The sequence below is a fragment of the Tyto alba genome, unplaced genomic scaffold (genome assembly GCF_018691265.1).
Source record: "Tyto alba isolate M040663 unplaced genomic scaffold, T.alba_DEE_v4.0 Super-Scaffold_29, whole genome shotgun sequence".
NCBI classification, from domain to species: domain Eukaryota; kingdom Metazoa; phylum Chordata; class Aves; order Strigiformes; family Tytonidae; genus Tyto; species Tyto alba.
In genome coordinates this window covers 10,287,181-10,303,376 of record NW_024881303.1, presented here as the reverse complement: position 1 = coordinate 10,303,376, position 16,196 = coordinate 10,287,181, and the positions used below count along the sequence as shown (strand labels likewise).

Below are 16,196 nucleotides of genomic sequence, written 5' to 3'. Positions count from 1 at the left end.
CCAGGACGAAAGGTGGGAGGAATTCCTGGTCCGTCAGCAGCAGCCAGTGCAGTCTCATCAACAGAACGAAGCTCGTGGCAGGAGTCAGGATCTCATTTTAGAGCTCCGCACCAGGAAGAGGATGGAAACCTTTAAACCTGAAGTCACTGGTGTAATTTGTATTAGCAGAGACTAGCAAGCAGCCTTTCACCAGCACTGAGTGGCAGTATAAAAATACCGCAAAAGCCTCAGACTGACAAGTATACAAGTCTGAAGTGTCAACAGTAGGCGCATCAAGGAGACTCAGAGCTGACAGCCGCTTCGGAGCATGGCAACCCCTGAAGCAGCACAGGAAACGCAGGGGCCGGGAAGACAAAAACCAGAGGACAGCTCAGTGCTAATGTGTGTCACCTACTCACAGCAGGAATCCCTCCCACCCCACAGGCCGGAAAACAATGCTCTGTGGGGACAAGATGCACAAAGGGGGATGCCATGTTGTAGAAAAAGTTAGTTGAAGCTTAGAGCTAACAGCTTAAACGTTAAAAACAGTTAAGAGCAGACGAACCTAGCAACTTAAATATTAATAGCTATAGTAGACAAAACCTATAGGTCGTGGTATATGAACTGTAACGACTGTATTACAAAACAGCTGACTACAGAATCAGCTGACACCAACCTGGGAGGATGCGATATTGTATAAGACAACCACCACTTAGCAACCACTTGGTAGTAAAACAGCAAACAAATGCAACCAATAAAACGCAAGACCCCAGACCTTAATATTATTATTGGTCTGAATTCCTGTGTGAGGGGTGGGGAACCTGGACTGTAAGGGTGTAATTGCTCAGCGATTTCTTTGTTCAGGGTCCCTCCTTGGAGGCACCCAGCTTGAGCTGTAGCACTATTAATAAAAACAACTTTCATAAAGGAATCTATCTTTCAGCTTGTGCTGAAACAGAGTCGAACCCTGCTCTGGTGGCTGACACATGTCATTTCCCTAACAGCGAAACTGTGTAAGGTATTCAGTATTTCTGGGGAGAAAGTAAGGGGAAAAAAAAGAAAAGAAAAAGGTACAAAAGCAACCACCTAGGGAAAATGTTACAGCTTTGTGAGTAAAAGACCAAATGAAGGGTGGCAAGGTGTTTTTTTGTTTTGTTTTGTTTTCAACACAGTCAAATACTGCAGGCTTCAAAATAGAAATGGTTAAACTGCAAAACTGTGGCTTTATTTCCAAACATACAATAAATAGGTCCACCACAACTAGCCTCTAACTTCATTTTACATGGAAGGATTTTAAAATTAGTTTGTGCATATTTAAAAATTAAACTTCCCTTTGCACATAATTCCATACATAATCAAACTGCATTACATACCAGTTTATGGTCTTGGCACTGTGATGCAAGCAACCAATTAGAAACAGAGCTTTGTAGCAAGCACTTGAACAAAAACTGCATTTTGAATTGTTGATAAAATCTCTACCAACAATTTAATCTTCTGAAGTATACAAAAAAATTTAGCGTGTAAATGCTGAAAAGCAAGTCGTCTTCTCTTATGTTCCTGAAGGGGCTGCAAGGTGAGCAAGTGGATTTATTAAGTGTTCACTATTTGCTACATGATACAATTTTCATACCAAAATATCTTTACTGCATAGTCACATACCGTATTTTCAAATGCAAAAAGAAATCAGATGCAGTCTTTTTATTTTATCCCTCATCACTGAATTTAAAGACATTTTTAACCACAACTCTGCTTCATCACAGTGCAGAAGGCCCTTAATATTTCAAGGATTTATTCAGTCATATCTTTAATACAAAAGTAGAGGCTGAGGAAAAGCCAGAGTAGTCTATACACAATGCACAATCTGTGTACATTCCGAAGCTGTACCTCCTCAAGAACTATTTATACACTCTTCAAACAAATCCCTTTATCCAGCAATTCAAAATACTTTAGATCAGAAGTTTTATATTAGAATCAATACATTATATGCATATAAATACATTTATACCCTTCGGTTGCTAAACAACCCAGATGGCTGCAAGGATGTGACCTGAACTGGTTCTCCATTGGTTTGGGATACCAAATTGTATCGGCAGCTGTTAACCAAAAGAGTCACAGTAAAAAAAAAATGGAGATCTTTGCACAAGGTAGGTGTGCCAGAGCATCAGTTAAGACTAGAAATATTAGGTGACACCCTGGCCCCTGCAATAGGGCCAGGATTTCAACTTCTGTGAGATGCAACACGCAGGCAACATTTTTTTTTAACTCTGCCGATGCTCCATTCATAAAAAGTCTCAGCAGAAGAACAAAAACACAAACCCAAAAACCCAACAAACCAAAGCAAAGCTTTTACAACTGCAGATTTTCTAACAAGACAGGTGCTGCAGCTTTCAAGAACAAAGTAAGAGTTTCATAATTAAAAAATAAACCAACCCAAAAACTAATGTGCAAGTGTGTAGTTCAGAAGACGACAGCAAGGATCAATACAGACCTCAGTTCAAGCTGAAACACGGTATCCAAACTGCCTTAGGGAAAAATAGCTCTCACTGCAAATCTCACCTTCAGTTAACCAGTGTGCCAGTGCACACCCACCCACCACACACACGCACCCCCCTCCTTCCCCAGTGCAACCTGCAGCAGCCGCCGCCCCAGCGCCCACCAGCAGAGCTGCCTGGCAGCAGTGCTCGCCACAGATCACCCAGCGTTTCAGGAGTATTCAAAGCAGCAAGCACTGTTGTAGTAAGAAGCGTTCTCAACTTTGTTTCTTAAAGGATACAGAAATGTTGACTCTCATGAGTATCTTCCAAAGGTGCTAGAAGTTTTAAGTTTGAAGCGTTTCTTTCCACAATGCCAGGTATACAAATGTGTATCTTTTTAAATAATATTGCACATAAAAATCTTAAACTTTGTAGTGAAAGCAGGGTTGAAGGACAGTGTTTTCCAAAACAGATTAAAAAGCTACCTGTACATAGTAAGTTTTAATTTAAAGAACGCCAAGATTACTCAAAAATCTAAGCACGTAATACTGACAGAAAAATGTTAAATTGCACAATCTACATATAAATTACATTTGTAAATACTTAAAAGTTTTTAAACATTGAATACCCTTGATTTCACAAATCAGCTAGGTCACTGTCAAAGGATCAGCTTAATGAGTTAGAAGTACTTTCTCTCAGAAAAAAATAGAAACAAAAAGATCTGCAGTCTTAGACGAAGCACTGGAAAGAGTTAAAGCATTTCAGCTCAGAGGTAGTGCTAAACACATCCAACTAGAAGTCCATTATATTCGAACTATGATGAAATAACGTAGTAAAATGTAGAAAGACTATAAAATTTACAAAAATAAATAGTTCTGAATGCTTTAGAAAATGCAAGAGACTTCGTTGATAAGTGTCTTGATCTGCTTTTCTGATCAAAAGAAAGCAAAGTGTGTCTCATTTTTAAAATATACCCATCTCTAGTAATGCATCTGCAATCCACACAATCCAATAATGCAACTCGACGTATGCCAACCTGGCATAGACTCTGATATTAAAAATAAAGTGGAGGCTTTGTAAAAGATCATCTCATATGAAATTTGTTTTGCATGTAAATTCTTCTGACAAATTAAAAATTGCACATAAAAAAGTTTATTGAAAGAGGCATGAGGGGTGATAAGGGTATGCGCCTATTGTTCCACATACACCCTGGAAGGAAAAAGATGATTGCACAGTTCTGATAAATAAATATTTCTCTTTTTTTTTTTTTTTTTTTTTTTTTTAAATCTGCCACTTTTTTGGTTTATAAGTTTTGGAATTATTTAGAAAATCCCACTATGGACAAATTTATTTTTAGTTTGTGTTTTAAAGAATTCTTTACAACTTTTCCAGTGGCTTTTATCCTGAAACCAAACGAAAGTGGCAGTTAGAAAGTATCTTTGGGTAAAACAAGTATCAGGATCCAACGAGAATTTCCATGATGTGGTCCAACTCACTCAGATCTGTTCTACATATCTGAATGTTACTTGCTGAAGAAGAATTACAAGATGGAAAGGTTTTCAATGGTTCTTCTGTAGCAAGAGATGGTGGTCTGGGCGGCATTAGCGGAGGGCAGCAAAAGTCCGAATCATACATTGAAGTGTCAATATCTTCAAAAATGTCATCTATTGCCAAATCCTTCAAGTAACTAGTTGAATTTGAAATCTCAAAGGAACCAAACACACATTCAGCTCCCTTCAAATCCTGTCTATCATCTTCTAGTTTTAGACCAGTATTTTCTGGAAACTTTGGCTGGTCATCTCCAGTAGGAACCAGACAAGTAGGTGGGCTTATATCTTCTACAAAGTCTAAATCCTTCAGAATAGATGAAATGGCAGATGACATATCATCATCTGAAACTATCAGCAGGCTATTTTCAATTGGGTCTTCTACAGACCGCAAGTCGCAACAGTTAGACTCTTGCTGACTAGTACCTGAAGGCAACTGAAGAGAAATCCCAGACGATTCCATCCCTGGGTAGCTGTGAGAGCTAGGAGTAATGCCAGGGCAGACATTAATTGGCTGCTGATTACTCTCTTGTCTCATCTCCTCTTGAATTTGCCGTACTGTGTTGGCTATGAGGACAGAGCGGTGCAAGTTCGGTTCCACCAGCATTTTGTACGTCTGTAACTTGGTGAGGCACATATTGAGCACCAACTGCCTCTTAAGCGGATATGGCAGATTTCGACTGGAATCAAAGGCACTCGAGAGACCAGCCATGTTCTCCTCATAGTCACTCAGCTTGCGCTTTAGACCTCTCCCCAACATGAACCTGAAAGAGAGAAATGATAAATTAACCTTGGGCAAGACTGTCACTTCTTCTGCAAGATCTCAACAGACGCCTTTGAAAAGTCTGTAGCATACAATCTACTGGTTAACTTAAAACTCTAAATGCCACAGAACACCGAAAGACAGAATAAAATCCTGCACAAGATACTACTTTCATTGCAAAGATGCACTTTCCAGCTCTAAAAAAAATTGTTGTGAAACAATAAACAAAACCCATGAAAGACAGATAGTAACTGTTTTTTAAAAAAGTTATATACTTGAAAGTTTTGAAGGTTTGCTTTTAACTCTACTATGAGAATATTAATTTAAACATTTAAAATCTTTAGTAGGTCAACTTTTTAGCCTCTTATTGACTTAAATTATATAGCATACAAAAATTAATGATTGAGAAAGATCTGAATGTCCACAAGAAACAGATGTTTATACTAAGGATTATAATAACTATACAGAATATTTCAACATTTTCATTTTAACACTCATTCCTAGGAACAGTAGGCAAGATTTTAAAGCTAGTTTCAACACCCGTTTTTATCATTAAGGTATTCTTAATGTCTTGCTCCGTGTCACTGAGAACTCTCTACAGAACCAATTTCTCTCCCTCTTTGGTGACGTAAAGTTGCTTTTACCCAACAAGACCAAACAACAGGGCCTCCCATGGGATCCTGACATCCATTCCATAGCTTAGTAGTTTAGCTAAACAGTGGGAGGGAATTTGGCCGGGCCAAAGAGCTCACAGAATGCTGAGTGGTATTTGTGGCTGCTGGTTCACAACCTGCTACGGACTTAACACTAAGGACATCCAGCAGGAGGCTATCAAATGGCATTTTAAAAGTGACCAATTTTGGTCAACAGCTGAAAGAAACGAAACAGAATTTAGTTGCTTTCAGTCTGTTTTGTGTGCTTTTGCATTGAAATATGGTAGGTCTAGAACACTGTGGTACAAAAACCAGTATGCATGCACACCTAAAATACATGTGATCCAAACAAATACATGCTTGGGTACTTTGCAATTACCATTCAAAATGCAGTGTTTTATTAGGGACAACAAGCACTATGCAATCACTTGTATAAACACAGAAGAGGAATATACCATGCACAGGAAACACTGGTAAAATCTTGATTACACACATCTTGACGTGTCCATGGAATACAGACACCTCACTCTCAAACAATTAAAAAAAGTAAGCAATCATAGATTAGACACCCAGTGGCAGATAAAGGGCAGATCCTTCACACACAGTGATCCAGACCCTGCACGCTGCAGAGGGCCTCCCAGCTTCCTTTTCATGTGAGCACTAGATACTGCCAGCAACAGCTCAGCTGATTGCCGCAGCTGCCAGCTGCTAGCCTGTTGCTAGACTTTTGGGGACAAGGAGAAGGCAGCAGGATAAAGCCTCTTTTACTTTTGGGATTTCTCCAGATTTGCAGGAAGCACTGCAGGGCTCCATGACTACATCCATCTGCCTAGACAAGACTGGTGGAGAACTCGGCTTCTCTGGAGGAACAGAAAGTAAGCAAGTAGTGCGTACTTCTCAGTAAGACACACAAGAAAAAACAGACAGTTGCTACAGGGGTTTAGGTTTAAGACTTCTTGATCATACCCACTTTTTTTTCCTTTTTAGAGACATATCTGGATGAAATTAAGTTTATCGTAGGAATGCATTTTTGTGTAACAGGTAGTAGTTTGGCCTAGAGAGTTTGGTTTACTTACATGTTCACTATTAAGACAACAACAAAAAACTTTTAATAACTTGTAATTTTACCAGTGCTGCTATTTTTTAACTTTGGAAGTTAGTTTTACTCCAAAGTTTTCTGCTAAACTGCCACAGCAGCAGCTGAATCTCTTTAAAAAAACAAGTGTCTGGATGCCGTGTGCCTATTCACCTAGGTGATCTTCCCACACTTATCACGTATCACTCCCCCGTTCCAGCACCCCATTTAGAGCAAACAGAACCAGACAGTACCGAGCACTCAATTATAAACAAAATCACAAGAAATCTGGATACAAAGTTCAGGCATCAAATATAATAATAGAAAGTATTTGGGGGGGCAGTGTGTGTGTGAGGCATCCTCAGTCAAACTACTGACACCACCATCAGCAAGTGGTAATTTTAGACACAACCTATGGAAAATCAGTTATGCAGGACTTTAAAACTGATGCTAAATATACCAACTCATACCACAAAGATTATTAGTGTCTGCAAACCACAGAAAACTCACAACAAAATTATTAACTCTCCATTTTACATAGCATTTAAATGTTGTGTACTACCTAAGGCATTAACCCATACCATCACTATAAAGAATAAAAATATACATAAAAATGGCTATTTGTTCACTAAGCACCATCCTTCCCACTACACCCTAGTTTGTTTTTTTTCTCCACTAGCTAATTAAAACAGACCAAAATTCACACTCACAAGGGAACAAAATTAAGACTGTAAAGGGAACAGTAATCCTGACATTTTATACATTCAGCATGGTTTTGACACTTTTAACATTTTAAAATATATATTTAGACTGTTAGACACAGGAAATACTAGAATTATCTATTTGAATTATATAAATAATGTTAATTTCTAACATATCAAAAATGTACTAGTTTTTAAACTCTGTAAGCAAGCTTGAAGAGTGAGCAAACCATCATATACGACAATATATAGTTTCATGAGATCTTAAAATGAAGTGTTTAACTTTTAAATTCACACAGTAGTCTAAGTAGACTAAATATTTCATGCAGACACCTTCCTTTTCATTTCTCAAATTTCCTTCATAAAATTTGTCCCAGAACATTCTAGAAACACGTAACAAAGCTTGAGCATGACAGCACTCTGAACTATAAAAATGAAGTGCAAGACACATTATTTGCTCCAACTTCAAATGTTTCTACTTAACAGATTCCCCACTCTCTAGATGGCAAAGTTTTTTATTTTTTAAAATACACATAGTCCTATCTTATGCTTTAGAAATTCTGCCTGTTTAGTATGATTTCTGCCTAATTGCAAGGATCCCTGCACAAGCTAAATGACTTCAGACCTTACATAAAAAATTGGAAAGGGCTAATGAAAACCAGAGTACCACTGGTATAGTGGATTTAAAAATGACTAGTGTCATGGTTGCTACAGGAGACATTAAATTTCAGTTCTTGTCAAACACACTCAGCTGCTGACCTACAAAAGATACAAAGCCCCTTTGTTACCAGCTAATCTACATTTTATCAGGCCTTTTGCTTTACTTTCTAGCACAAGAATTTCTGACAGGGTCATATCCTTAACAAACTACTCCACACTTTCAAAGCAACTTGTCCTTTTGTACCATTGCGTATCAACACACGCATCCCAAACCCGAAATTCACACACCAGTCAAATACTATACTCTCTTTTGATAGCATTACTTTGCAATATAAGATGTTGATCACGTTATTTAATTACACAGTGCTCTCCCCACTTCAGTGTTTGGTACTAGGGAAAACAAACAGAAGTCCACACAAAAATCCAAGCTACCATGCCCAGACAATCCTGTATTACTGAGTGACTGCTGCACAGTTGTCAGTCCTTTCAATCAGCTGACAGCACGGCACAGCCAGTTCAATGAAGCACAAGTTGGGCACACTAAAACACAAAGAGTGGCTAGAAACTGCACCCTCCTTACTCCCGCCTAGTTTCCAGGAACCTACTCAGATCTCAAAAAACTGGATCAAGTAACAGGATTTCGGAATGTGCCAATCTGATAACTCTGTAATTTGTAAGTAAATAAACTGAACAAAAATTAAAGTTTATGCCAACTTCAAATGTGAGGTCTATACATAGCTGTTTAATAATAAAGAAAAAAGCTGTAAGTCACCCTTCTCTTGAACTTTAAGAAAAAGTTCAACAACCAAATTTTTTTGAGTTCAGATGCTCCATTTTAGAATCTTTTGTCATGAAAAATACAAGAACAATGAAGAATGCCACATCTCAGTTTGCCCTTTTTTTTTTTTTGGCATTTTCTCATCTCTCAATTATAGTAATGCAAACTGAGCCACAAACCACTTATAGACAAATGCTTTTTTAATTAAAATTATTTTGCAGATATAGAGAAAAGGAAGCAAAGTGAATTCAGTGTCTAGGAGTGCCAAACTCTCCATTCATGTCACTGAACTCCAAGTGTCTGTACACAGAAATTTTGCCCCGACTGCACGTTCCCCAGTTCCTTTCAGTTCCATGGAGGACATTTAATTGAAAGTCCTCCCTACTAAGATGGGAAGAAGCATCCGTGCACTGTAATCCTACACCATACCAGGGTTTGACAAAACTTGGAGGGAAGATGCACATCCCTGGTTGGCAAATCCACACAGAACACCAAACAAACAGGCCTAGTCAGAGCGTGCAGCTACTCAGAAGAAACATTCTAGACTACCAAGAAAAATTTACATTGTGATGTGTTGTGAACAGTACAAGACTCATGCCACCATTTCAGAAGAAACACAGCTCCATCTGTCATAGTGTCCGATAGTGCAGTGCAGCTGCCACTGACACATGGCTAGAAGTACAGCTGGAAACAGTCATAAAGAAGAATGCAGCATGTGAAACCCCTCAATTACTTCTATCTGGGCAAACTACTTCTTAATTTCCTCTTCCTCACCTTCCAAAAAAGGTTTTAAGAGCAAGTTAAACAATGTTTAGAACTCAGAGCTAGAGAGCTTTAATTTTCAGCAGAGAAAAGCTTCAAAAAACACGAGTATATAAAACACAACTGCCACAGTTAGTATTGTCTGAACACAAACTTTTCATGCACAGGACAAGCATGATATTCAATACACGAGAGTTATTCATTTATGACTGAAAAGTAGCAAGACCATCAATGAAGTACCTGGCCTGCACTATGCAGGTCAAAATAATTTCATTGATAGTGGTCCCTTCTGGCTTTTCTTTTTAGGATATTATTAAATTCAGCCTTGCTTCATCCTTTTCATACAGCCAGCGTCGCATTTTTTCAGCCTAACACTGTCCCAAAGTGAAAAATTACTTTTTCTTGTAGGATAGAAATATCAGATTTGAACAGGTGTAAGCACCTCATGAGTGAAAGCTGCTGGCCTAGTTTTCAGTAATTCAACTTAAGCATCAAAATAAAAATTAGAGACTTCTTGCTATTGTAATTTGGGTAACTCCCTTTCAAAGTCTCCTTTGGCTCATAACTGTAGAAAGCATGTAATAGTAAAACCAGACAGAAGTCTCTTTGGATTGCAAACTTGTGTTAGTGATGGACCGAAGCTGACTGATAACCTCATTTTCTGCTCTCCCCTCTCTTCCGCAGACACACATTTCACAAGCACACAGCTATCTGCAGGAAGTGCAAAGGAAGACAAACATCCCTACAGTTATGGTTATTTGCCAGAATTATTTGATGTATGCCGCATACTATTTTTAATGATAATCCTTCCTCTACCCAACATAAGTTTTAGCTTAGGCAACACAACTTCATTAATAGTGTTAATTAAGTGGTGGGCTGGCTCTTGACTAGTATTCCACATATAAGAAGCTGCACAAGAAAAATGTAAGGCTGACAGTTAACAGACACAGTGCAAATCCTTTCTCCCATCCGGACTTAACACTGATCACTTAACCATGACTTACGTAACACAGTAAGCTGTCAGACTACACAGAACAGGGTATCTGATCTGGTGTCCTCAGCAAGTGCTGGAGATCCCTGTAACATCACATCTTGGCTGTTAGCAAAAATCAAGAGGAAGTGAGGGAAGGAGGACTAAACACATTAGAAAATACTAAAGTAAAAAGTAATTTGGACCTGAAGACACTTTAAAATACATAAAAATGTATTTAAGTCCATTGCCTCGCCACCCCCGCCCCCGTTTAGCCTAGATGAGTAACTGTTGGGGAAGGCACAAGCGGCTAAAAGTGTGCATACAGGGAGGAGTGCAGTTCTACCAGCTTACTCCCATACCTAAACTCCTATGTAACAACTTCTTTAAAGGAGTTAAAAATGACCAGAAAATAGCTGCTCAAAGAAGGCACAATTAACATCAACATTTTGATCACCAAATCCTGACCTATAATACACCTAAGTCTGTTACTACTAAAGCAACTGGAACACAGAGCCAAGATACGTTACTATTCAGACTTAAAAAACCCCAATCAAACAACACCCACCCCCACAAAACAAACCCCAAAACTACACATAAAAACCCCTGCATCTATGGATGTACCTAACATCCTTTCCTGCATTTTGAAAGTAAGAGGAGGCTTAGTATTAAGTAGAGGAAAGGAATGAGAGGAAGACTGAGTCTGGCCCAGAATTATTCTGGAATTCATAACCTTCCCACTGTCACTTCGCTATTTGTGGAAGCAGAGAATGAATGTGTATCATACACTAGTATTTTAGGAGCTGAAACTGTGTTTACAAAGCACTTGGGAGTTTTACCTTGACTAAAAAGTTAGTTTTAACTTCCCACACACAACCTGTTTATGTTATGTCTAATTGGATTTGGAAAATTTCTGCTCTCAAAGGACATCTTCCTAAGTTCCTTACTTCCATTTTACTTCATAAAGCACTGGTAAGAGCTTTGCTTTACAAAGTAGTGCAGCTAAGTTTTAGAGCACAACATTTCACCCTGGAAAAGAAACTCCTGTGTTAGGATGTGTACCTTCCACAAGCTAAAACAAGTGGGTATGGTCTGTTTACAACAGTAAATGAATCATATACTCATCAGCTGACATCTATCACCAGAGGCTAATATAGAAAGCTGCTCAGGCAGTACCAGTGTGAGGTAGAGAAAAACTTCCATCCTTAAAAGAAAACAAACTAAACCATCGTCACTCTTCTCCTTCCTCCCTCCTCTACACTTGTGTATTTAGTTCCACATTCACAAATAAAGCTCACAGGTGTGTATTTTTAATGAGAGTGTGCTTAGCAGATTATTTTTTTTTTTAGAAGAAGGGCCCAGAATCATTTAAACTAAGGATCAATAGTAGTTAGCAAAAGCTAACACATGATCAAGAGTTACTAAATCTAGAAACACCCACAGTAAAACTGAATTGTAATTAAATGAGAACATAAAGGAATACAAACAAGAACCAAACCACCAGGGTTCCACCAAAGTACCTCACCGGAGGGACAAATGATTGTTAGAACTGCAAGTGTGATGATATACCTCTTCATAGCTGGTTCTAATCAACTGAACAGTTCTCAATCCGTTTTCTTTACAGTATCTATTTACTTCAAATACAGAGATACTGGATGCATTCATCTACTTAACAGACACGTATTTTAGGGTTACAGTGATAAATAAAGATCCATTAATAACAGAAGTCATAGCTTGACTGTATCAAACCAGCATGCCCATACTTTAACAGAAAAATCAGACCATTAGCAGTAAAAGCAACCGAGAAAAAAGAAAACAAAAACCCCAAAACCACTCTCTTCCTGATAGAGGACCATGCATTTACTCTAGCTCTTTGCATGGGATATTTAGGTAAGTAATTTTCAGTAACAAAACCAGAAATCACGTTAAATCTTCTCTAAGAGAGTAGCAAAACTTTTCTTCAGTATCCAAAATGCCTTCTCCTCACCAGACAAGACTGTAAAACAGTTTCAGCAGCTGAACAGTGGCCCTCACTGTAAGACTGAGGCCTTAGTTAACAAATTTGCAAGAAATGTGATCTTACGGCAATATTAAATTCTCTGTTACATTATAACACTTTCCTGCTATAAAGGAAAAAATTAAAAGGTAATGCCAATTCAGAATACTCAAACCAAAGATCTTATACTATTGGGGAAGCATAAAGCATTTCATTTTATATTATATACCCCATTATAAAAGATTTATTTTTCAGTTTACCATTCTAACCCACAAAAGTAACACCTACAGCTGATTAACATGCACTATGGACATAAGATGTGACTTCATAAAAACATAAAAGTAGTTACCCTTAGAAAACAGAAAGGAGTCCAGGAAGGAAGATTCCAGATTTTGCATAAAGTGTAGTCATCCAAGACTCCTGAACTATTCAAGAGGCCAAGCCATCCACCGAGGTAGGATGATGTAACTGAAGGGGAAAATGGAACAAAAACAGAGTATTTCATTACTATGTGATTATTCGTTTTTAAACCAGAAGTATTAAGCACACAATTCAACTTTTTAAATGACTTGTGCTGAATCCTACTAAAACAGTTAAACTGAGTAAGAAAAACTGAAGTTCATGAATACACTGAAATAAGAGGACCTAATAGTTTCACCTATAGACACCTAAAACGTGGAAGTTATCTTTCATAAATGAATACTACAGAATAGAATGCTGATCCTCTATGTGTTGGGTTTTAGGATAAGAACTTGCATTGGTAATTCAGGTTGCTAAACACTGATTTACAGTTGTAATAATCTCAGAAATCACTATATCAGGAGAGACAATACCATGAACTGTAAAGAAGTACATTTCAGAATTAACCTCTGACATTCACAGGCTACAAAATTAATAGATTTTTATTAAATTTCTTCACTTTCCTCATTTTCAGCATACACAAAACCAATATGAGGAGATAGCTGGCAGGATGACCTGTGACTGCATACAATATTCAGTGTGGCACCATTTTCATCAAAACCCTGATAAAGCAACATCTGCAGTTTGGCAAGAGACCATATGGATTACATCAAAGCACTGAAGACTCTGGGAAACGTGAAGAGGCTGAAGTGGCAGTCAATTATGGACTAGGCTAGGAGATATGGAGGGAATTGCATGATCCATGCTCGTGAGGTCTCAACTCCACCCGAAGAATCAAAGTTTTTTAATTCCAAGAATTAAAGCCCTTATACAGGCTAACAGCCTACCATCTGGATTGTATTTAACATGTTTGTGTACAATATACACACATACACACACAGACACCTGCCCCCCTGACTCCTACAGTAAACCAACTGCTTCACAAATTTACCCCAAGAGCAAGGATCAGTACTCATCCAGATAAATACAGTCCTTCATGATCAAGGATCAATTCATATGTTATTTTACAAATCTTAGAATAATACATAGTGAAAAGCTGTCTTACACTTAGATAGACGGACAAGTAAACGAATACAGTTCATCTTACATAGCAACTCACAGCCTGATGCTAGCAAAGGGGTCCTTCGTTTAGAGAATCTCAAAACTGTAAAGATGCAGTAAAACAGCAGTAAAATGCCCGTCACCTAAGAGTGCCAAATCTAATCCACAGCAATAAACACATTAACATCTCCCTCCTCCTCCTCTAGAAGCCGACTTCTTTCCATCATAAGGGCATACATGCTATTTGTAAATTAAAAAAAAAAAAAAACAAAACAAATAGACAAATGAAGATTCAGAACCTATTTGCTTTCAAACAGCAGAACTTCAGAAGGTCACTACTAAGGTTTATTACAGTGTACTTGTTAGGTCACAGGGGAAGGTCTGTACGTTCATTGCATTTTCTGTATAATGAATATAAAAGAATAACTGTTTTAGAATGTGACATCTTTTCAGCATTAAAGAACCCTAAAAAAGCTAACAGTTGTACTGAGATGTTGAAAAGTTTGACTTGAGCACCTTAGTTAAAAAAAAAAAAGCTACAAGCATTTGATAAGAAATGAATACTGTTAATTGAATTTCAGAAGTCCAATCTTTTGCTAGAAGGAGCTGCAGTCAAAGAAGTTATCAAATTTAATTCCTGTATTATATACTTTAAAGGACTCCTGTAAAATTAACTGTTCAGTTTATGATTTTTCTCCTATATCATGTCACACTAGGACAAGTGTGAGTAAGTACAAAAGTAAGGTTACTAGGTTTAGTTTTTACAACCTGTTCAAAAAAAAAACCTACAGAAGACACACAGTAGCTGTAAATCACTACGAATTACATGTTCAGTATATTATTTTTTCTTCTATTTTCTTTCACGGTCTTCCCTTGCAGTTTCCTAGAACCAGCTTACAGGTCACTTTAGAAATCTGAGATTATAACACTCATTTTGGTGTTAATGGTATCTTCCATATTGCAGTTAATTGCTCGAACTAAAGAATCTTAGCTGAATCGAAAACCAAGTAGAAAGCTACTGCAAAGGGGACCTACCTATGTTTTTGGAAATTAACTGTTCCAACAGTTTGAAAAAATTCCAGGCCTATCTAGGGCAGAAATAATTAACTGCATTTATTAGATAAATTTACAATACGCATAGAAGAGACGAGGCTTATGCTTCTCCAGCCTTACCCACCTGCTTGTGGCTCAGACTAACACACACGTTTATTGAGAAAAACAAAACCGGCTATTAAAAAAAAAAAACGTAACCGCAGCAAATGCACGAGTCGTAACTCTCGAGAGACAGCGATCCCGAGTGCCAGCATGAAAAAGCTGCGATGCCGTGAAAGCCTCTTCCCTGCCACCCCCCCCCCCCCCCCCCCCCCCGCAGCCACTGCTGCGAGCGCACCAGCACCGGCACAACCCCCGGGAGCCTGCCACCATTTGGCCTTTGGTGGAAGGAGACTAGTTGGTACTTCCTGCAGGCGCCCGCCCGCGCCTCCCCCCGCACCAGTAACCAGAGACAACCTTGGGCTTCCCGAGCTGCGAAAAGTTACACTCCTCCCCCTTCCTCCTCCCCAGCTTACCAGAGACCCCGGCCGAGCTAATTATAACTGCGCTAACAACTTCCACCGCGGTCCCCGCTCCTGACGCCCTGCTCGCCGGCCCCCACCCCGGACCCAGCCGTAACTCCTCCGGGCCCGCCATGCCCGCCCCCCCCCCCCCCCCCCCCCGCCATCCCTCCCCACCTGTCTCCGCCGCCCCGTCCCCCAGGCTCCAACGGGCCCCCGCCCTGCCCCCACCCCCCGGCGGGGGCCCGCCGGTACCTCCGGGGAAAGGGGGGAATTCCGCCCGCCCCCGCCGCTGCCCTCACCCCGCGCCGCGCCGTCTCCCTTCCCCCCAGTCTCGCCAGCCCCGTGCCCGCGGAGGGTGGGTAGGTGGGTGGGGGCTGCCCCCCTGCCCCCTCACAGCGTCTCCCTCAGAGGCCCCCACCCCCCGGCCCTGCCTGGTGCCCCACCTGGGAGCGGAGGGATTTTTTTTTTTTCTCCCCTCCCCGTTCCTTCGCGGACTGCCGTGCCCTCCCTCGCCAGCCGGCCGGGCTCCCTTCGGCGGGGCTGGGACTCCGACCGGGAGGAGGCGGAGGCGAGCGCCACCCCCGCCAGGGCCCCGGCAGCCGCCGCTCCGCCCTTCCCTCCGCCCGCGGCGCCCACAGCGGCGGCGGCGGGGGGGGGGGCCGTGGGGGGAGACGGCTGCGTGCACCGCGCCCGCCAGCTGGCCGCCTTCCCATTGGCCAGCGGCCCTTTCAACCTGCCCAGCAACCATTTTCTCACTGGCCGGCGAGCCGGCGGGGGGAGGGTCGGGCTCCGACTGACCCCGCGGCACCGTCCAATGAGAA

The 16,196-nt window shown here is 40.3% G+C and overlaps 1 protein-coding gene across 1 annotated transcript; it reads right to left on the bottom strand.

Annotated features, from left to right (window-relative positions):
* Nucleotides 1–1,182: 1,182 nt before the first annotated feature.
* LOC104362800 (SERTA domain-containing protein 2-like) lies at nucleotides 1,183–16,024 on the bottom strand. Its single transcript, XM_042799149.1, has 3 exons — nucleotides 15,819–16,024; nucleotides 12,708–12,826; nucleotides 1,183–4,764 (listed from the first exon to the last, which is right to left on the bottom strand). Exon 3 carries the CDS (start codon nucleotides 4,758–4,760, stop codon nucleotides 3,909–3,911), a length of 852 nt encoding a protein of 283 aa, XP_042655083.1. The 5' UTR covers nucleotides 4,761–4,764; nucleotides 12,708–12,826; nucleotides 15,819–16,024; the 3' UTR covers nucleotides 1,183–3,908.
* Between the last annotated feature and the right edge of the window lie 172 nt (nucleotides 16,025–16,196).

Excerpts from the sequence above, each read along its gene's own strand:
- LOC104362800 (XM_042799149.1), bottom strand. The coding sequence starts at position 4,760 with ATGTTGGGGAGAGGTCTAAAGCGCAAGCTGAGTGACTATGAGGAGAAC.